Raw genomic sequence first — 23,626 nt, 5'->3', positions numbered from 1 at the left:
GCATAAAACTGAGAGCCCTTTTTGGAAAGCATTTTTGTTATTATTCTTAGGATAGTGCAGAATTTTCCTGGCTTTATATACAAATGCACATATTCTTAATTAATATTAATGAAGAGAAATCTTATGGATATTTAAACCATTGATCTGGGTCATTGTTACAAATAATTCTTTTTTAATGAGTTCTATTGCATATCATTTGTATATACCAGTCATTTTTGTTTCTTCCAGTACAGTTTTGTTTTTATTTATCACCATTATTATAAGCAGCATGTAGATACAAATGTAGACTGATTTCTTTCTATAAAGACCGTAATGCCTTAATTTTCTTTATAATTTTTGGCTGGGGTTTCCAAGGTTACCAAGGGGCACATAAATATTCTGTAGAAGCATAATTAGTACAGTAGTATATAACAGTCCTTCACAGATAGTATAAAGGAATGAGAGAATTTTACAAAGATCATATAAGAACAGGAATGGTGTAATACAAATTCACCCATGTGGCACAGATTGAAGCGTGTGTGGGGAGGTGTGGGAGATGCACAAAATTAAACCCCCTCATTACACCCTGTAAATTGCCATCTTGCAGTCCTCAGGTCCTCCTCCTCCTCAGATGCTGAAGCTAGGCTTCTAGACCAGCAGAAGAAAATGTCGTAGTTCAATGTATTCTTACTTAGCTGATGAACTCACAGTTGTGGCTGTGAAAAGCTGATAGTCTGCATGATAAAATGACTGTTTATATCCATTTATATTACAGAAGTGTTCTACTTTTCCCATGACTTTTCTGTACTCATAATAAAAATGCCAGTATTCTAGTTTTGCTAGAAGAGCAGTAGACATGTCTAGTTAACTGGCATTGAGGGCTTCGCTCTTTATTTATCCATATTGTACTAATACACTAATTTGAATAAAAATTATCAAAATGTGTATGTGCTTCTCTACATGTGTGAGAGAGATGTTAATCCAGCATTCATTATGTTTCAAGCACTATTGTAAGTGGTTTATACATATTAGTCCTATGACCCTGTGTTCTATTATTATTATTCCCATTTTATAATGGGAACCAAAATAACCAGGGTCCAGAGAGGTTCATTTGTTTAAACTAGAAAACGTTGGAACTGGCATCAAAATTTAGTATATACTGACTGTAGAGTGTACACAGTTATTTAAAAAATGCCTATTTCAAATGTAGGTACATTTGTGTGGCAAAGTACTGATACAATTTGTATATTACTTAAGTAATTCATACTGACATTATTACTCACCTTTCAAAGCATCCTTTGTTGACATAATTTCAGACACTGTTTTGTGCATTGGGGAACACCACGATACCAAATTGTGTTGCTATATTTCTCAGTGGGGTTTATTACCTTTAATAATGAGTATTTTCATGAGGCATCTTCTAAATACTAAGAGACAGGTAGGATTTGAAATTAAACCCCCTGGACTTCAGTTTGTAGATAAATTTTAAAAGTGAGAGAGATAAACTCTATGGATTGTGGTTTGTTGATGTTATTAGAGTCCATTCTTCCATGAAGTGCATTGGCAACATTACAATCAATTAATCCCCCGTGTGGGTTTCACAAAGGCCATAGCTCATATATTTAGAAAGCTATTCTCCGGTGATTTGTATTTCTACTTTAAGATGATTTTAGAGTATTATAGTAAAACTGGCACAATATGAGTCTTTAATGCCACAAAGAAGTCAGAATTGATTTAATGTAGAAATTAAAGCTATTTTTTTAGTTCACTAAGGTACATTGCTATTACCAAAAATGGGGCGGAAAAGTCAGGGCCTTAGCTTTCAGAAAACCAAAATGTAGTTCTGAGTCCTGCAAAAGTATTTGGAAAAGGATCTGGCAGATATGAATCAACTTAAGAAAAAAAAAACTTTCTTTGAATTATTCTTCTAGATGAGATTATATAGGAATCATGCAGCTTGGTGCCTGGCTTATAGTGAGTTGTCACTAAGCGCTAGCTGTCATACGTTCATTTGGCAGCTGTAGCATATAAGAGCAAAGTCTCTGGAGTAGCCTACCTGGTCTCAAGTCCTAGTTCTACCACTTACCAGCTGGAAAACTTAAGTGGTGGTTATCACCCGGGAGCTGTTTTGTCCCCCAGGGAATGTTTAGCATTGTCTGGAGACATTTTAGATCTCCACGATTAGGGATGGGGTTCCACGGGAGGGCATGGATGCTGCTAAACATCACGTGATATGCAGAGAAACTCCCCACAACAAAGAATTATGCATAATCTCTATAATTATGTGAATATTGCAGAGATTTGGGAACTCTGACCTAGAACAAATAAATTACTCTTTCTGCAAAATAAGGACACTAATAGTACCAACGTAGTGAGCTCAAAGAAAGCATTTAGGAAAGTGCCTCACATAGTAAGCAGTCAGTAAATGGTAGCTCTTGTTATTCATTCAACAAATACTGGTAGAATGCTCACTATGTGCCAGGCACTCTCCTAGATATTAGGTATCCAGTGAATGCCAAATAGGCCTGGCCCCTACCGTTGAGCAGTTTGCTGTTTATGACTGTAGAGGTTGCCGTGGGGTGACATCTGCTTCCTAGGGACAGCACCATCTGTTACTGTTAGGGCTACCTCACGTTCTCTATGCTCCCCCTCTTCTCAAATACAATGCTCCTCCTTCTTCTTGTTTCAAAAGTCTCTCTTCTAGACCTAGAAAAAATCTATAGTTATATTTCAGAAGAACATAATTCGTGCCAGATTTCCCCAAACATTCATCTAAACTTCAGCATCATAGACCCCTGACTGTGATCTATGAGCAGATATTGCTAATATTTCCAAGCATACTTTGAATTTGAGGAGATTTCATTCATGCCAGTGGCTCTCTAGTTATAGATTTTTCTTTGCCTCAGGACTTTCTCTCTCCCTTCCTCTGATTGTGAACATCAAGTTTTTCTCCCTTAGGGCTGGGATCCCTGAGTTTCTTCTATAGCCTCTTCCACTTATTCCTTCAGATCTTCAGGTTCCTGTTCTTGCTCGTAAAGCCTAATATGGCCCAACGAGAGAAAGTCTCTATTTCTTTTACAGGTGCTTTTTATTGAGGAAACATTCTTGGGGTTCTAAGTGAGAAGTTTGAGTGTGGTTTCACCTGGAGGGCAAGCTGTAAATGGTGGCCTGTGTCAGCAATTCTAGGCTTGGATAACTGACGCCCTGTGTGCCAACCATTCCCCCGTTCCCAAGCCAGTTCTGACAAGGACAGAGAATAGTTTGCGGTCTCACCCGCCTAGTGTGGGAATAGAATTGGAATTCACTGTGCTAATGACTGGTTCCTGGTGTTCCTAAGAAAAGCCCCGTGCTGTTAGATGCTGACTGAGTCATAGTTTTTCTGTGTGTTCCAATCTGTTGGCCCAGTTCTTCTGCTTTAGTTTCCTCTCAGCCCTGCAATTCTCTGAGTAACACAGTGTCTCTGAAAAGGCTGATCACAGAACTGTGATCTGTTCCTAACCACCTGTCTAGACTCCTTCCACTCCACTCCCCACATACCTTATGCCCTAGCAGTGTATAAAATACTGGTAGGTTTTTAAAGATATGACGAATATGCCATGTTTTGTTTTCCTGTATACTTTGTACATATTCTTCCTCTGCTTGGATTTTCCAACTCGAGCAGGTCTAAGTTCACCTTTATTTCTTTCTTTCACTATTAGACACGGAACATCTGGCTTTCTTTGTCAGTATCTAGCTTACAGCTTGTTCAGTTATCTCATCCCTCTATCTGATCTTGGCTTCCAGACTTCTTCTCTGCCCACCAAGGTGTCAAGGTGCCAAGTTTGCCCTATTGGATTAATGAAACCAGGATCTACTGAATTGAAATCAGTCACAACATGATCTAGTAGACTGAATCTTCAGAGGACCTAACCATTATATACAATATTGCCTCTGTGTAAAAATTAGGCCAAGATCCCAAAAATGGATCAACCAATGATGTTTTAGAACACAGCCACATTTATGAGTTGTAGATTGACCACAGTAACAATGTGTGTGTTTGTGTATGTATATGTGCAAATATAACCACAAATGTATATATACACATATTTATAAATTGCATTTATATCTTTACTATATTTATTTATACTTTATGAAACAAGATAAAAGAGTGACATAAATGCTACAAATAAGAAATCGGTAAGAAAAACAAAATTAGAGCATGTGTTTGGTGAATGAAAGATTGTACAGATATGAGAGAGAAGGAATGAAAATGAGGGAATATGTGTTTGAGTCACTGGATGTTAGTGTTTAAATAGGAAATATATTATTGATGTTTGGGCCTAATTTCCAGAACTGGTTATATCTTTTACATGTCTGTATGTAATTCAGAAATATGTCTGTCTAAGTGTGGTATTGGGTATAAATGTCCATTTTATCATCCAAATGTCAGAAAGAAAACAATTTTATGGAAGTGAAATATAAACCAAAGGAGAAGGAATACATAACTTAGACTAGCATTCAAATCAGAAATGCTGGGATGGAAGAAAGCAGCTTGTTTTAAACTCCACTCTGATATTTTCATTTCAATAGGATTTTAAATCCTAACAAGTTTCCTAGCCTGGACTAATGAGATAGTTGGACCTGGTAATTTGTATGGACTATGCCTCCCAGGACCTCCCATAAACCTTTGTACAGCATAAATTGTGTTTGCGTGTGAGAGTATCAGGTATTGCCTAGAGCTGTGCAGCGAGTCCAGGGTTGTAAACCTTGCTTCAGTGGAGAAATAGGAGGGGAGGGGAGTAAGTTATTCTTACACAGCAAGGTAGGCACATTGTTTTGTCTTCCAAGCCTTGGAAAAGAAAATTAATTGAACTTCATTCAACAAATATTTATTGAACCCTTCTATCTGTCTTGGGTTATAATTGCTGATAGTTATTGGAGTAGAAGAGAGGTATAATATACAATTTTGCCCTTAAGGAGGTTAAAATCAGTCTTTCTGAGGATGTAAGACTGGCATGTAAAGCAATTAGGCAAGAAACAAAAGTTAAGGCAGCACAAAGTACTACACTGAAAAATAATGAAAACGTATAGTAAAGCTATCAGCTGTGGACTGTCATGAAACGGAGAGAACTGTCAAGAAGATGGGATATGAGATGCTAAATTCTGATGGCAGTATAAATCCAGGATGATTTTGATGCCCAGTTCTGTTTTAGAGCATAAAATATAGTGAGAAATGATCTATAGACCACTTTGTAGAAAACACAGTTTTTTGTTTGAATTTTAAAAAAGGAATGTTACAAAACAAAAGAAAACAAGAAGCAAGAACATTTATTTGTTAAGTGTTCTGAATGTTCTATGTAGGTCAACTCACAACTACCCCCAAAACTGGTGGTGGAATTGAGAAAAAGTAAGTGTGATGCTTACATTTAGCTCTGGAATATGTTTCTGGCCATTCAATTAGTAATTATTTTTTCTGATAACCAAGAAATTTATAACATTGGTAAGAAAATACTCAAACCACACTGTTACCATTGTACCTGTCAGAAATTTAGGTCTTCTGTTATTCCTTTTTCTAGGGAGATGTTAATCTTAGAATGCTAGAAAGGACTACATAGAGTTACAGTTCTCTTCATAGAGCTACAGTCCTCATGCAGACCTACCAGTTAATATCTTCCAAGGGGAAGGGAGAGTCTTTTGGTGTTAATATGTAACAATATAAAACACTATTTGTAAACGGAGAGTCTTTTGGTGTTAATATGTAACAATATAAAACACTATTTGTAAACGTTTTGGTATGTGTTCTAGTTTAGTTAATTGTGGTTGTTATCTACTTCACCTTTTAAATTATGTTGTTAAAATAGGTGGGAATGCCAAGAAATGTTGAGGGCAAAGCAAATCTGTAACATTTACTTAGTTACTTGGGCAGAAAATGTACTCTTTGTTATGAAAGGCATGGGAGTAGGTGCTAAAGTCATCAATGAACAAGACAGACAGCTATATTTATTGATTGTTTTCTGTATGCAGATCACTGTGCTAAAAAGGAGAATTACAAAACTGGTCCCTACACTTGGAAAGCACATCACGCAATAGAGAAGAAAGAATACACATCAAAATATGCCTATTAACACCAGTGATGAAAACTAGTAAATAGGCATTTTCACTTCCTGTCTTTTCTGCTTTCATGACATCTAGTACTTGCTTTAACTAAGCCTCTTATCACACTGTTTTGGGCTTCCATTTTAGACATAGTCAACTAAAGACATAAAAGAATTTCTTTTTATCTAAGGGAAGTTATATCCATATTTGTTGATTCCAGGGGTTGGTTAAAACTGTGGCCCACAAGGCCAATTTTGGGGCTAATTTTTATATGGCCCCTTGCGCTAAGACTGGTTTTTACCTTTTTAAAGGGTTGTAAAAAAGAAGACAAAGCCATATGGAACAGAGGTGTATGTGACCTGAGAAGACTAAAATTTTTACTCTCTGTCCTTACGCAGAAAAAATTTCTTGTCTTCGTTTTAAAGAATGAGACCCACAGGGAACATTAGAACAAGTCATAGGAAACTTGGAGAGATGGATTACTTAGGGAATACGCTAAGTTCCTGTAACAAAGAGACCTAAAATGCAATGTTCAAATAAGAAAGAAGATTATTTCTCTCTTTCTAACAATATAGAGATAGGCAGGTGGTTCAGGGCTGATGGGCAGGGCTGCCACCTGAAATTTATTCAAGGATACAGGTTTTGTCAGTCTTCTGACTCCATACTCCCTTTGTCCTCATTGAGGACATTCCAGTCTGAAGGAAAAGAAGAGTTGGGGACAATTTCAGGGCATAGGCACAGGCAAGGACTTCATGACTAAAACATCAAAAGCATTGGCAATAAAAGTCAAAATAGACTAACAGGATCTAATTAAACTCCAGAGCTTCTGTACAGCAAAAGAAACTATCATTAGAGTGAATGTGTAACCAACAGAATGGGAAAAATGTTTTTGCAATCTACCCATCTGACAAAGGGCTAATATCCAAAATCCACAAAGAACTAAAACACATTTACAAGAAAAAAACAAACAAACCCATTCAAAAGTGGGTGAAGGACATGAACAGACACTTTTCAAAGGGAGATATATATATATAAGGCCAACAAACATATGAAAAATGCTCATCATCACTGGTCATTAGAGAAATGCAAATCAAAACCGCATTGGGATGCCATCTCATGCCAGTTAGAATGGTGATCATTAAAAAATCTGGAGATAACGGATGCTTGAGAGGATGTGGAGAAATAGGAACACTTTTACACTGTTGGTGGGAGTCTAAATTAGTTCAACCATTGTGGAAGACAGTGTGGCAATTCTTCAGGGACCTAGAAATAGAAATTCTGTTTGACCCAGCAATCCCATTACTGGGTATATATCCAAAGGATTATAAATCATTCTATTATAAAGATACATGCACACAAACGTTCATTGTGGCACTTTTTACAATAGCAAAGACCTGGAACCAACCCAAATGCCCACCGATGATAGACTGGGACAGGGAAAATGTGGTATATATACACCATGGAATACTATGCAGCCATAAAAAACGGTGAGTTTGTGTCCTTTGTAGGGACATGGATGAATCTGGAAACCAGCAAACTGACACAAGAGCAGAAAATCAAACACTGCATGTTCTCACTCATAGACAGTTGTTGAACGATGAGAACACATGGACACAGGGAGGAGAGCATCACACACTAGGGTCTTGTTGCAGGGGACTAGGGGAGGGACATCAGCGGGTAGGGAGTTTGGGGAGGGATAATATGGGAAGAAATGCCAGATATAGGCGACGGGGGATAGAGGCAGCAAACCACACTGCCATGTGTGTACCTATGCAACAATCCTGCGTGATCTGCACATGTACCCCACAACCTAAAGTACAGTAATATAAATACAGCACCATACCAAAAAAAATTTATACAAAAATATTTTATACAATCAGTTTCCTTTTTAATAATAAAATATGGATTGTAACACCTATCACTTAACATCCCAGTGGCTAGGATTTATGTCACCTGTTCACTTTAGCTGCAAAGGATACAGGGGAATGCAGTTTCTAGCTGGGAAACCATGTGTGCCCTGATACAAGTAGAGAGTTTTATGACTTAGAAGAGAAAGAGAGTTATTGCTATCAGAGGACAATCAGCAATCTGCCACAGAGAGGTAAACAATTCATGGTACTGGATTATTCCTGATCTTCATTGCAGAATTCTCAACATGATCATTTTCTAATATATGCTGAACATTTATGATATATTCAGTATATATTTGTTGAACTCATTAAAGTGAGCAGAAAACTGGAGGCAATACTTAGTTTAGCAACGGTCACTTTGGGAGAAATCTGTTATTGAAATAGGAAAGACACAAGCATTGTGGGGTCAGATGCGAGGTTCCTGGGAATTGTTAAATTAGCGCTAGAGATTGTAGAGCTCCCAGTAAGGTGAAGTACAGAGATTAGACCGTAAGTGAATCTTCTGTACTTTATGCAGGGGTAGTATTAGTATTTAAACAGTGAGTTTAATTTAGAGAAAACTCACAATGGTGGGAAAAATTTCAAAAGGGTGGTAAAATGGGGCTGGTGGTGGGTTTTGAGTATAAGTGGGATTTGGGTGTGGTATCTAATATGTTAAAGGGGCAAATCCAGCCCCCCCTCCAACAGATTAAAGTCATGCAGGCAGCATTTGATAGATCCAGAATTCTGACACTTTTTAAGCAAAATTCATGAATTCCTGAGGGACAGCAGAGAGAGAGGGAGAGAGAATGAGATTTGGCAAGATGCTGACAGAACATCAAAGCCTCAACCAAGCAGATGGGTATGCAGGGCAGAGTGTAGCGTTCCAGGCTGGGAAACTGAAGCAGAAGCTCAACTTTGTAGACTGGGCCAACATGGGGATGGGAAATGATTTATTTTAGAGTCTGCACAAATTCCCAGAGCTCTTTTTTTGTAAAATCTCTGAGCAGCAAGACTTCTGATTTTCTGGCATCATGATCATAACAGGCTCAGAAACCAGGAAGTGGCAGATTGGGGGCCTGGGGAAACAGGGACAGGGACTGACATGAAGGCTGCTGTCTGAAACTCTGGTTTGAAAAGTTGATTACAATGTGCCCCATGCCCTATGCTACTTTATAATGCTGTTTTCTTTCTTGCAGTGAAAATACTCATAGAAAAAAATATAGCTCAATTTCGATAGGGTGATTAATCATGATAACTGATATTTTGGTATCTTGTTATTCTGGAGTAATTTGATTATTATAATTAAAGAAGGATAAAAACAGAACAAACTTCCAAAATTGATGTTTCAGGTCAAATAAGCCTATTAGGTAAAAGATGAAATTGTGCATTTCTGTACTTCAGCTCTGCATAATTGATGGGACACTATGTACTATTTCTTTGTCTATTCAGCAAACATTCTGTTAGAAGCCGCTTGCGGAGTCTGAGGTTGTACAATTCATAACCTTCACATTTTATAGAGGTAAAAATACTTTATACATCATTATTTTTTATTCCTTCTAATTAATAGCTATGAATAAAATGTTAAGGATATATAATAGAAACTCACCATGATCTTGTTTTCTTCTTTTTATGCTAATCATTTTACTAGAGCCATGTCAAAACAGTAACACATACGTGGTTAGAAAAATAACCAGGTTTTCAAAAGAAATTTTTTTCCTCATAGGGACTATATCAATGTTTGATCAGATCTCAGAAAAAAAAATAAAAGAAAGCTTGTGATTCAGTTTTCACTTTGGAAACATTAACTTACAAATATTTTATATGTGATGGGGGGATGGAGGCAGCAAACCACCTTGCCATATGTGTACCTATGCAACAATCTTGCGTGATCTGCACATGGACCCCAGAACCTAAAGTACAATAATTAAAAAATTGTATGATATCAAAAAGTTTCATATATATATATATATATATATATATATATATATATAACTTACAAACATTTCTCTTTTGCACTTATAGTTACTACCGTATAGATGAACACTGCAAATAGTAAGTATATGTGTGTTTAAGAAATAACCAGATACTATCTATGGGATAATTTAAGAATGAGAAAAATTACCTAAATATTAAATATATAAACTTTCATGCTAAGGTGAATAATTTGCTAATTTAAGCTCTACCTCATACACTAATAACTGGTATTAGTATACAAAAGTATGGTTGAAACTTTTCATGTATTCTTAAGGATAAGACAAGTGAAAGCTCAAGTTTTTTCTTTTCTTTAAAGAAATTCAAACGTATTTATTCAAGTTTTAGTAGCTTTAGTCAAGAAATAGACTTTAGTCAAGGCAGACACATGTTCTGTAAATTATGATGGTTCATGAATTTAATGATTCTTACGAATTTAAGTCATTTAAGGGTTTCTGTTATTAGCTGACAGATTGCACAGGGATTCAGTTTGCGTTTCATCTGATACAACATTTTGGTTTGGTTTAAATAAAAGTCTGGTAAATTACTGACTCTTAAATCTGCTACATATGTAAAAGGATGTTGTTGAGAATGCTATTTATAAGTATTGAGGCAGGATCAACAGTGGAAAGCAACCAGGCTATTAAAATTATGAATGACAGCACTGTCATCATCATCATTATCTTCATCTTCATTATCATCATCAACTATGATTATTTTCATTTGCTTAATGTTTCTACCTTATATGATATTTTTTGAATATTTTATTTATTTTTGAGCAGTATTGCAGTTAGAGGAAGAGATGATAAAGAGAAAGGCTGTTTGGACTGGTTTACTCACTCAGTTTTGTGGGTATCGAAACAGCTGGTAACTCAGCTGATGAGGTTCTGAGGGACTGCTTCACACTAGCCAAAAGTATTAATCTGATTATAAACTCAAGTGCCAATTTTAATTTTAATCTATAATAAAAATTACAGCAATGAACTAAACGGGAATACTTATTTTAGTTGATCACTACTACTCTTTCTGAAAGAAAATGCACTCTAGAAGCCAAATTATTATCAGAAGTTTGCTTGCTAGCGTGGAATGAAAACAAATGAATCAGAATATTCTTCAGCACTTATGTTATATTTGTTATATATATTCTTCAGAACTTATGTTATATTTGTTATATATAAATTTTAATACTTTAATTTTAAGCACCAAATTGTAGAGACATTTATTTGTAGCCCCCTCTCCCTCACTGCCGTATCCTGACTTTTATTAATGAAAATTCCAACATGCATTTCGAACTATTTAAGGTCAACCATTATAAGTTGTTGGTTACAAAAATAGAACATGCTATTTGTTTTTGTTTGTTTGATTAGTTGATTAATGCTTATACTTCTGATTTCTGATTATATTAATGTATGTATAGTTTTATGTGGTAGAATATTCACAACATTAAGCCAACACACATTTTCTTTTCTTTTTTTTTTTTTTTTGAGACGGAGTTTCGCTCTTGTTACCCTGGCTGGAGTGCAATGGTGCGATCTCGGCTCACCGCAACCTCTGCCTCCTGGGTTCAGGCAATTCTCCTGCCTCAGCCTCCTGAGTAGCTGGGATTACAGGCACGCGCCACCATGCCCAGCTAATTTTTTGTATTTTTAGTAGAGACGGGGTTTCACCATGTTGACCAGGATGGTCTCGATCTCTTGACCTTGTGATCCACCTGCCTCGGCCTCCCAAAGTGCTGGGATTACAGGCTTGAGCCACCACGCCCGGCGCGCCAACACACATTTTCTTAATGATACATGAAAAAAGTATATGTTTATTATGCATTGAATCAAATTATAATTACCTGTAGATTCAAAAGAATTATTTGAAGTTGTTTAATTGGAGTAAGAAGGTAGAAGGGGAATTTCCAAGTTGCTTTTTTACAAGTATGTTTTTATTCTCTCCTAAACCAGTAATGTAAAGGGAACATAAATTCGTTAAGGAAGAGGAAGTGGCATAATTAAATGTGGGTTTATGCACAAAATGAGAGAAAATATTTCAAACTATCCATCTGATGGGATTAATAACCAGAATATATAATGAGCTCAAGCAACTCTGTAGGAAAAAATTTAATAACTTGGTTTAAAAATGGGCAAATGATCTGAATAGGCATTTCTTAAAGAAGACATACAAATGGCAAACAGCTATATGAAAAAGTGCTTGACATCATTGATCATCAGAGAACTGCAAATCAAAACTACCATGAGATACCATGTCATCCCAGTTAAAATGGATTTTATTCAAAAGACAGATGACAACAAGTGTTAAAGAGGATTTGGAGAAAAGGGAACCCTTGTATACTGTTAGTGAGAATGCAAATTAGTACAACCACTATGGAGAACAGTTTGGAGATTCCTCAGAAAACTAAAATTAGAGCTACCGTAACATCTAGCAATCTCATTCCTGGGTATATACCCAAAAGAAAGGAAGTCAGTATATCAAAGAAATATCTGCACAATCATGTTTATTGCAGCACTATTCACAATAACCAAGATTTGAAAGTAACCAGTGTCCACTAAGAGATAGATGACTAAAATATGGCACTTATACACAGTGAGTACCATTCGGCCGTAAGAAGAATAAGATCCAGTTATCTGCAACAACATGGATAGAACTGGAGGCGTTTATGTTAATTGAAATAAGTAAGACATAGACAGACTTTGCAGCTTCTCATTTATTTGTGGGAGCTAAAAATTAAAATAATTGAAATCATGGAGCTAGAGTAGAAGGATGGTTACCAGAAGCTGGGAAGGGTAGTTGGGTGGGGGCCAGTGATGGGAGGGAATTGGGGACGGTTAATGGGTACAAAAAAACAGAAGAAGACCTAGAATTTGCTAGCACAACAGGGCGACCGTAGTAAAAAGCAATTTAATTATACATTTAAAAATAACTAAAAATATAATTGGATTGTTTATAACACAAAGGGTAAATGCTTGAGGTGATGGTAGTCCATTTACTGATATGATTACCTTGATATCATTGCATACTTTTATCAAAATATCTCATGTAACCCACAAATATATATACCTACCTTGAACCCACAAAAGTTTAAGAAAAGTTACAAAATTGTGAGTTTGTGGGTTACTCATACATTTCACTCAGTAACTTTTAAGCAGAATTATTTTAAAATTGTCTTTGATAAAAGCTTTCTGTTTTGCAATTTAATGCAGTATACTCTCTATAGTTTAGAGTATATAGATGAGCGATTGTATAGTATAAATAATTTTCTATATTTGAAAAGCATAATTGTCCCTAAGATCAAGTGTAATTTATTTATCTTCAGAATATACTTTTATAATGATTAATTTCCAATGAGGGTTTATCTGCCCCTGAAATGTGCATCACTGTAATGTTGATAGGACACTGTAGTGTAAAATAGGAAGCACACTGGCCTGGATTAGGGTCCTGGCTCTGCCACTTGAATTTGGTGGGTTCATTCCTATATACTGCTGTAATTGCTTTTGTAAGTTCATAGAAATAAGCTCTGATTTTGAGCCACTTTTGCTGAAGACCAAAGTATCTTGGCTTCTCTATGCTTCCATTTTCTCTTCAGCAATTTTTATTATTATAGAGCTAACAATCCTATTTATCAAAATTGTTATGAGGCTTAAATGAGATTGTTCATGCTTAAAGACTTTGGAAACTTTGTATATACTGTTAATAAAATTTTAATGGCTTTTAAAATTGTTACCATTTTGTCTTATAAGTTTGCACTATAAAAGCATGAGCATGTTGAAGGAAGAATAGGAGCAATGGACAATTAACTATAATAATAGTTTCAGCTTACTATATTTCTAACCTGAATTTAGAAGACATTTGATAGTTAAATACTGAAAAAAAAAAAAAGGGTAATCTGGTGCGTTTTGGAACATTTCAAGTCAACCATTCTATGCCTGAGATTAGACAGTTTCTATAATAGAATATATACATTATATTTGTATTAGTCTGTTTATATGGGAGAAAATCAATTCAGGTTTCTACATACTGCAGTGGGCAGAAACTCATTTAATTCATGATGGCAGTTGTAGTGATACTTCTTAATCGCAAAAAGAAGAAAATGATGCTTACCTATTTCTTTGTTATTGGAATATGGACAACTTTCTTATCCTTACAAACAAAAAATATTTAAAGGATTTGCTTACACTGACAATGAAATATCTTAAAAAGAAATGAATAAAACAATATGATTTATAATAGCTATGAAAATATTTAGGTGTAAATTAAATCAAGGAGGTAAAAGACCTTTACAATGAAAACTATAAAATACTGGTGAAAGAAACTGAAAAAGATGCAAATAAGCAGAAAGATGTCCTGTGTTCATGGATAGGAAGAATTAATGTTATTAAAATACCCATACTACCCAAAGTTATGTGCAGAGTAAATGCAATTACTGTTAAAATTTCAATGACATTTTTCCCACAGAAATATAAAAGACAATCCTAAAATTTATACCAAACTATAAAATACCACAAATAGCCAAAGCAATCTTGAGCAAAAATAACAAATCTGGAGGCATTACAGTACCCAACTTTAATATATTACACTACAAAATTGTAGAAAACAGCATGGTACTGGCATAAAAACAGACATATAGACCAATGAAACAGCATAGTTATAGCCCAGAAATAAATCCATGCATTTCTAGTGGATTGATTTTCAACAAAAGTGACAACACACAAGGGGGAAAGGACAGTCTCTTCAATAAATGGTATTAGGAAATCTGGATATTCACATTCATAAGAATGAAACTAGACCTTTATCTCATACCATATACAAACATAAACTCCAAATGGATTAAAGACTTAACTGTAAGACTACTGGAAGAAAACAGGGAAAAACTTCTTGACATTGGTCTAGGCCAGGCGTCCCCAAACTACGGCACGAGGGCCGCATGCAGCCCCCTGAGGCCGTTTATCCGGCCCCCCGCCGCACTTCAGGAAGGGGCACCTCTTTCACTGGTGGTCAGTGAGAGGAGCACAGTATGTGGCGGCCCTCCAACGGTTTGAGGGACAGTGAACTGGCCCCCTGTGTAAAATTTTGGGGACGTCTGGTCTAGGCAATACATTTTTGGGATATGACACCAGAAGCACAGACAACAAAGGCAAAGAAGCAAATGAGATTGCACCAAACTAAAAAGTTTCTGCACTAAAATGGAAAGAATCAACAGTGTGAAAAAACAATGTACAGAATGGAGCCGGGTGTGGTGGCTCACGCCTGTAATCCAAGCACTTTGGAGGCCAAGGCGGACAGATCACCTGAGGTCGGGAGTTCAAGACCAGCCTGACCAACATGGTGAAACCCCCTCTTAAAAAAAAAAAAATAAAATAACAAAAAAAACAGAATAGAAGAAAATATTTGTAAACTGTACAAATCTACCAAGGGGTCCATATCCAAAATTTATAGGAAATATATGCAACTCAATAGCATGGAAACAACCTGATTAAAAAATGGGCAAAGAGCCTAAATAAAATTTCTCGAAAGAAGTCATACAAATAGTCAACAAGTATGTGAAAAAATACTGAACATCACTAATCATCAGGGAAATGCATGTTTTAAAAATTGAGATATTACCTCACTCTGTTAAAATGACTGTTATCAAAAAGACAAAGGATAACAAGTGTTGGTGAGGATGAGGAGAAAAGGGAACCCTTGTGCACTGTTGGTTTGAATGTAAAATTGGTACAGATATTATGGAAAATAGTACAGTAGTTTCTCATCAAATAAAAAATAGAACTACTATACGACCCAGATATTTCACTTCTGGGTATGTATCTAAAGGAAATGAGATCAGTATCTTGAAGAGATATTTGTATTCCCATGTTCATAGCAGCGTTGTTCACAGTACCCACACTATGGAAATAATCTAAATGTCTACCAGTGGATGATTGAATAAAGAAATGTTGGTATATATACACACAATGGAATACCCATTCAGCCTTACAAAAAAGAAAGAAATCATGTCTTTTGCAGCAACATGGATAAACTGGAGGACATACTGCTCAGTGAAATAAGGCAGGCACGGAGAGATGAATACTGTATAATCTCCCTGTACATGGAATCTAAAAACGTTGAATTCATAGAAGCAGAGAGTAAGATGGTGATTGCTAGGGGCTAGGAGATTGGGAAAATGGGGAGATATTCGTGAAAGAGTATGAAGTTTCATTGATGATAAGTTCTGGAGATCTAATTTACAGTGTGTGGTGACTATAGTTAATGCTGTATTGTGTACTTGAAATTTAAATGTTCTCACTATACATTAAAAAATGCCAACTGTGTGAGGTGATGGATATGTGAGGAAAGCTTGATGGTAGCAATCATTTCATAATAGATATAGATGTCAAAATATAACATTGTATACCTTAAATATATACAATTTTAATCTGTCAATCATATCCCAATAAGAAGAGAAATTTGGCCACCAAAAAAAAAAAAATGGAATTCCAACTTGACTCTGTTTTTCAGTAAACACTCATGTTTGCTACCATATGCATAATTGCATTAAGTACATTTTATTTTAGAAATAAATAAGTCAGTCTCTCTCTCTCTCTCTCTCTCTCTCTCTCTCCCCCTCTCTCTCTCTCTCTCCCTCTCTCTCTCTCTCTCTCTGTCTCTCTCTCTGTGTCTGTCTCTCTGTCTCCCCCTCCCCACCACCTTTCTTCATTAACTATGTATGTACACAGGGAATATCTAGCACATTGTCTAAATCCCTAGAAATTTTTGCTAATAGCCACATATGAACTCATCACTCCATTCTGGTAGTCCCATGACTAAAAATGAGTATTTTGATGTAATTGCTTCTGAGCTACTTCATTATTTATTAATAATTGCTTTAAACGGTTACAGGTTGTTTTCTTAGTGGGATTTTTAGGCTCTAGCACAAGAAAACTGGAAAACATGGAAATACAGTTTGGGTTTAAACTCAAGCAGTCCTCCAATTAAAAAGCTTCCACGCAGTATGGGCATATTGATATGTTTTTCTATAGAGCTTACTAGCAGCATTTCAAGACCTGTTTCTCAGCCTGTTTTTCTCTGAGAGCAAAATTAAATGATCTTTGTCCCTGCTTCAGAATAAATTTCAGTTTACACTGATTTTTGTCCATAAGACAATGATATTTCATGGTTTTCTAGAAACAGAGAGTAGTAGGCAGGATTGTACGTTAAGAATAATCTGATCACCAAAACTTGCCTATCAGTTTTCAAACTTGGAAACTGATATTTTGTGGCTGAGTTTGGGATACTTAGAATGAAAGTAAGCTTAGAAAATCACAAGGGTATTATGGTTGTTTCTGGTTTTCATGGGTTCTATAGCCTCATTGCTTGTAAGAGTAATAACTGCTATGATCCTCATAATAAATCCATGGTCTTTACTACATGCTACGAACAGCTAATAATCTACATGGCTGGAATTGGAACCTCATTCTTCTGGCTTCAGAGTTTGTTCCTATAACCACTGCACTTTATTTTTCTATATTTGATTCCTAATAGGAGGCCTTGTTGAAAGATTGTTTAATGCATATCTAAATTAATTTTTTTTGCTGGATGTGGTGCCTCATGCTTGTAATCCCAACAATTTGGGAAGCCAAGGTGGGCATATCACTTGAGGCCAGGAGTTCAAGACCAGCCTGGCCAACATGGTGAGACCACCATCTCTACTAAAAAATACAATAAAACCCAAAAATAAAAAACAGCCAGGGGTGGTGGCGCACACCTGTAGTTCTAGCTACTTGGGAGGCTGAGGCGGGAGAATCAGTTGAACCTGGGAGGCAGAGGTGGCAGTGAGCTGAGCTTGCATCACTGTAATCCAGTGTGGGTGACAGAGCAAGACTCTGTCTCAAAAAAAAAAAAAAAAAAGAAGAAGGAAGAAAGAAAGTAAATTAATTCTGAAAGCTTTAATGATAACAGAAATAAAGTAAAATTAAATTCTTGGATGATGGTTTCTTTGACTTGATTTAATGGTCAGTGCCAAAATTGGGTCATATCATAATAATCATAGGAACTCAGAAGTCTCTCTGAACATTATGTAATCCTTGAGATGAAAATATAAGCCAGGAATGCCAATTTTACAAATTCGGAAACAGAAATGCAAATGAGTAAAGTGACCTTTCTTAAAATCACTACTAAGCTAGTTACTTAAGGAACTAAAAATGTTATCTTATATAATTACTTTTTTCTGAATTATTTTCTGTGTTGGTGCCCTCTTATTTGCATTTGTTTGTGACTGGCAATTAGACATGGATAAGGATGCCATGTTCAGGAGCTGTACAATTTGGTGGAAAGAATACTGGCCCAGAAATTGTCATTCCCATTATACCTCTAACTGCTGGTGTTTTGGGGTGAACATGGAATTGTTCCATGGCTCTTTTTACTCATTTTAAAAAAGGAAGTAGTAATTGTTGCTGTTGCTGCTGTCAAGTCTCCAGGGCTTTGTGAGAACAAAATGGAATGTGAGTTCAAAAGGGAAAAATATATTATTATACAATTTTGCAGGATAAAAGTTTTATGGTATCACATGTACAGCATTATAGAGTGTGTGTGTGTGTGTGTGTGTGTGTGTATCTGTGTGTGTGTGTGTCTGTGTGTGTGTGTGTGTATATGTATGTATGTATTTATAAAGCTTATATATGCTTCCCCTGCTGTGCTACCAACTTAATAATTCTGTGGTCCATCCTTTCATCTCTCATTCCTATGATTCCTGTGATTTACTCAGGCATGCCTATGACTTTAGGTAGCACAGTCTGGTGACTTCTAAATCTATATTGCCAACTTTAACCTCTATCATATCAAATTCTGAAGTGCTAGCCTTGTACTGGACATGTCGATATGTATGTTCCACAGCATTTTAAAATCACTGTTTCTAAAACTGAAATCCCATTTGGATACCATCAGGCTTCTACTGTATTTCCTTTCCTTAGGTCTCTGCAGCTGGAAATGTTGGAGTCAATTGGATTCCTTTTTCCTCCTTTCTTTTACCTTTCACATGTGATTTATTAGTGACCAAGTTCTTTAGATTCTACTTTCTACATATATCCTGAATTTTACCGCTCCTATTTATTCTGATGTCACTTACAGAGTTTATGCCCTAATCAAGTCTTTCCTGGCCTTGGACATAATAAATTCTTGAAAACATGTTTTTAAGGAGAACAATAAATTTAAATATTTCAGGGTGAGGTAAGGGTTGGAAGCAGAAGGTATTCTGTTGACAGGGAACTTAAAATTATGATACAATTATGACATACTTCCTCTAGGCACTTTCTCTGTCACATTTGAGAAAGTTAAAAATCTTCATCTGTGTCCTGGGTTCCTAGGCTGAGGCACCAGGTGAGGAGACCATCCTGAGGCTATGATAAATCAAGCTGGGCTTTCTCTCTCCCATGGGCATTCCACACTGCCCCTCACTCTGTTATAGATGGGAGGCTCATGCAAGCTCATTTTTAAACGTTTGTGCAACAGCTTGGTTAATCAGGATGAAAAAACAGAATACTCTTGTTCTTATTCCTATAGCATAAGCAGAATAGGGCTTCTGTTGGCTTTGTTCATGCTGGAGGGTTCCTCCTTCCTGCAAGCCACTCTAGCCCCATAGAAGTAGCAAAACAGGAAGACAAACTGGGAGGAGAGGTTGAATGGAATAAGTGGTCCTGTTCTGAATTGTGACCCTGCATGAGTGAATGAGCTTCAAGTTTAAGTTGGATAGAGGCCTCATAGCACCCCACCTACCACCTGGTGGGGTGGAGGATGGTTCTATTATGCAGGTCTCCTTAAACACTTCTTTAAGCACCCCAATACGAATTATCCGTTTACCTCAGAGTTCCCTCATTGACATCCCTGACAAGAAGCGCAAACAATAATAGCTCAGCATCACCATTACTAGTCTAGTCAAAGCCAAAGAAAATCAATTTTAATTGAGAAAGGTAGTTTACTGATGTCAAAATATGACATTTAACATAGTTAATGATTACCACGTTGCTGGACTTCTCCAGCGGTCTCTGTTTCTAGTTGTTTTCTTTCTTGAAGCAACCTTCCAAATGGCCACTAGAGAATTTTTTTCAAAATGCAGAGTGATCAATTTTTTGATGGTGTCCCTTCACCTACAGTTTCCTTCATCATATTTTCAACCATACTGACTTATGTTTTTACTAACATTCAAATGTGATCTCTTCTTTTAGATTCTTCATTCTTTTACCTTAAGGCCAATCTTTAGGTGTCGTTTCATCTGAAAACAGAACAAAATTTAAAAACAAATGAACAAAATATAGCCTCTCTGCTCTGTTCAAAAATCTAGCTTCAAAGGCAATAGTGAATAAGATAGATATTTAATAAAGTTCTTCTATGCATAGCAAACAACAAAACAGCCTAAAATTCTTTGAAATCTTTGAGTGTCTTTTCTCTAAAGTTCCATCTTGTAAGGCAGCTACCACACATTTCCAAATTCCTTTTCTCTTGCTGTAAGAGTGCTATCTCTTTGGGCCACATCCTTGAACCTCTCTGTGGGTCTGATCATCATTTGTGTATTCCTGTCTCCATTTCTCTCATTTGCGTCCCCATTTATACTCCTGCTCGGCAAGAAAAAGGATGCTGCTGAAGTTCTACCTGCCTGAAAAGAGGAGAAGCATAATAAATATTTATAATTTAATTTCGGTTTGCTTTTATCTATTAAATTAAAATGAAGTAATGAAGTTTGTGAATGATTCACTTCTGTATAAATTAGAATGAATTAAAAGTTAACACTATATGAAATCATTCTCAATTACATTTTGCATGCTCTCTTTAGGAAACAAAAAATTTTGAAGCAAAGAGGAACGTTATGGAATCTTTTCTACAGCCTGTCTTATCCCTAATAGAGCCTAAAGAGAAACTATTGCCTTGATTATGTCAAAAGTTTTAGATTACTGTTATGCTTTTGAGTTATGAATGTTGAATGGGCATGTTGAAGTTTCTTTTTTGCAACAAGAAAGTTTCTTTTTTCTAGATCTTTGAACATCCATCCCAAGTCTGACTTTATTACCTTGGATTAGGTACCTGTTCCTGAACCAATTACTGTGCACGAGGATAGGTGATGACCTGATTGGTCAGGTTTGTGTCACATGACCAGTTGTAGCAGAGAGGAAGTCAAGGGTTGAGAGTGAGGAGGTATCATTTCTCAGTGGCAAATAGGAAGTTTTTGTTTGTATTTTTTTGTTAAATCAAGAGAGTAAATTGGTATTGGTGATGGAAACAGCAGGTGCCCCTTTAAGTTGGCCTGTGAGGTCCTGCCTTATCCAGTCCCCTAGCCCCATCCAGCAATGTCTGCTGTTCACTCATTGCACTATGTCATGTCCTTTCATATCTTTGCTTTTTAACAAGCTTTTCCTATGTCTGGAATGCTTTTTCCTCTTCTCCACCTGATCAACTCCTCATCAAATAGCATCTACTTTCTGAGCCTTCCCTTCTGATTCTGTTGGCTACTTTCCACTCTGACCCATTAAAATTTTGTACCTACCTCTCTCAGAGCATTTCTTTCATTGTATCACATTAGTTGTCCCTTCTATTATATGAGTGTCTCAAAATCTGTGTATTCTCCATGCCTATGTATTCTCAGTAATGGACTTAGACCAGGTGATTACACATTAGTATTATGTAAAATTGTGGGGCCTAGAAAGGCAGAAAATTTTGGATTAATTTTATAATCCCTGTTTCATCGAGGTTGTGATTCTCAACTAAGTTTCTACAGCATTGCTTCCCTGGAAATGTTTGGAAGTGTGTGGGAGTACTTTGGGTTGTTGCAATGACTGAGGATTTGGTGCTACTGACATTTGTTGGGCAGGGTCCCATATTTACATAGTTACAGTGCATGGGACAATCTTGCACAAAGAAGGATTGTCCTCTCTACATGCTACTTCTTTCATTGAAAACTACTTATCTAGACTGAAGCATAGGAAAGAGGAGAGTAATTTGATCATAATACAAACTTCATCTCTACCTCTCATCAATCTTCTTTGCATACACTATGAATAGGAGAGCCTAATGCTCAGTTAGCAGGTTGCTTGAATCATAGGTTTTTACTAAGTTCATTTCTATTCTTACCTGTTTCCCATATAATTTGGGTCCTGAGGTTGGGGTACAAGGCTAACTCGTGAGGAAATTCAGAATAAAAGTTTCTCCTCTCTTAAGTAAACTTCCCTTGGCTAAGCTTTCTCTAAGCCTGGAGAGGAAATGGGAATTAGGTTCTATGTATTCTTTTTTTCGATACGTATGGTGAGATAATTTGATCTTAATGCCTTTTCCACTGCACAGAAGGCTGAGAGTGACTAATTTCGATGATCTTTTAAAAATCTATTTATAGCAAACCTTCTGGCTGAAGAAACCGATGTGGAGGGTGGCACATAGATTTACATCCAGTTTTCTGTCATGAGGTGTTGGAAAAGCTAAATGATTCTAGTGTGGTTGTTCAGGTCCTATTCTAGGAATCACATCTTTTTGTTCATTGTTGACACTGATGTTGCTGTGGTATCTAGAATATTGGAAGTGTGTAAAGAGAAAACTTGGGATTGTGCTTCCTCAAATAAGATTCTTTGATTCTTTGCTTCAAAGGTGACATTTTTGAGCAAAGATTCCTGAAACACAAGTTCAGTAATTCATGTGTGATTTTACTGTCCTGTGTTACTATATATAGCATAAAGTCTTATTGGAAAAGAATTTACCGAGAGAGTCTGAGACTCAGTATTTATCAGCTATTACTGATAAACTTAATAAAGTTTTTTGAAAGATGTTGTATGTAAAAGATACTTCATAAAATCAAATTCTAGTCTATTCTTAGTACATGTTTATTTCTTTTTTAGATACTCCCAGAAGCATAAAAGCATCCACTACTACAGCTGAACAGTTTCTTCAGAAGCTAAGAAATAAACATGAATTTACTATTTTGGTGACCCTAAAACAGACCCACTTAAATTCAGGAGTTATTCTCTCAATTCACCACTTGGATCACAGGTAAATATGGCTGCCAGAGTTTCTTGTGTTTTCCTTTTATCTGGTTTAATATCATATGACAGAGAAGTAAACAAAAGCTTTCTTCTCTTATATATCTCTTTATGGTGTATAAAAGATTGGTTTAAGACAGAATGGTTTTGTTAAATTATACAAGTAATTGCCTAAAAGCAGAATGAGCTGCTCCTTTTCAGGTTGGTAAGAAGTTGCCGTTCCTAAAGCAAATTTTTTAATTACTGAATTCCTCAAAAGGTATATTTCTCAATGTTAAAGCCAAACATACTTCTTAATTTGTGAATAGTTATCCACGAAAATATAATATTCTATTTATTTTTAAAATTGCCTGGCTTTAGAGTTTAGTTGTTGCATATATGTATATATATTTTAAATGGAGATGAAGTGTCACTTTGTAGCCCAGCCTGGAGTGCAGTGATCTCAACTCACTGCAACCTCTGCCTCTTGGGCTCAAGCAATTCTCCTACCTCAGCCTCTTGAGTAGCTGGGACTATAGGCACACGCTGCCATGCCCAGTTAATTTTTTGTATTTTAGTAGGGACAAGAGTTTCACCATGTTGCCCGGGCTGGCCTCTAACTTTTAAGCTCAGGCAATTCACCCGCCTTGGCCTCCCAAAGGGCTAGGATTACAGATATGAGCCCCTGCGCCTGGCCAGTAGTCATATAATTTTGATTTAAATCATTGCCAGATAACT

At 36.3% G+C, this 23,626-nt stretch overlaps 1 protein-coding gene across 4 annotated transcripts in view; it reads left to right on the top strand.

Annotated features, from left to right (window-relative positions):
• NELL2 (neural EGFL like 2) overlaps window positions 1-23,626 on the top strand; it is a 449,663-nt gene that overhangs the window by 104,053 nt on the left and 321,984 nt on the right. For all 4 annotated transcript variants that reach the window (XM_074403164.1, XM_074403166.1, XM_039461605.2 and 1 more), the window contains exon 4: window positions 22,769-22,919. In XM_074403164.1, coding sequence (XP_074259265.1) covers window positions 22,769-22,919 — 151 coding nt within the window. The remainder of the gene's footprint in view (window positions 1-22,768; window positions 22,920-23,626) is intronic.

This window comes from Saimiri boliviensis, chromosome 7 (assembly GCF_048565385.1).
Source record: "Saimiri boliviensis isolate mSaiBol1 chromosome 7, mSaiBol1.pri, whole genome shotgun sequence".
Classification (NCBI taxonomy): Eukaryota; Metazoa; Chordata; class Mammalia; order Primates; family Cebidae; genus Saimiri; species Saimiri boliviensis.
Note: the sequence above shows the minus strand (reverse complement) of the source record. Positions and strands in the feature narration are given on the sequence as shown.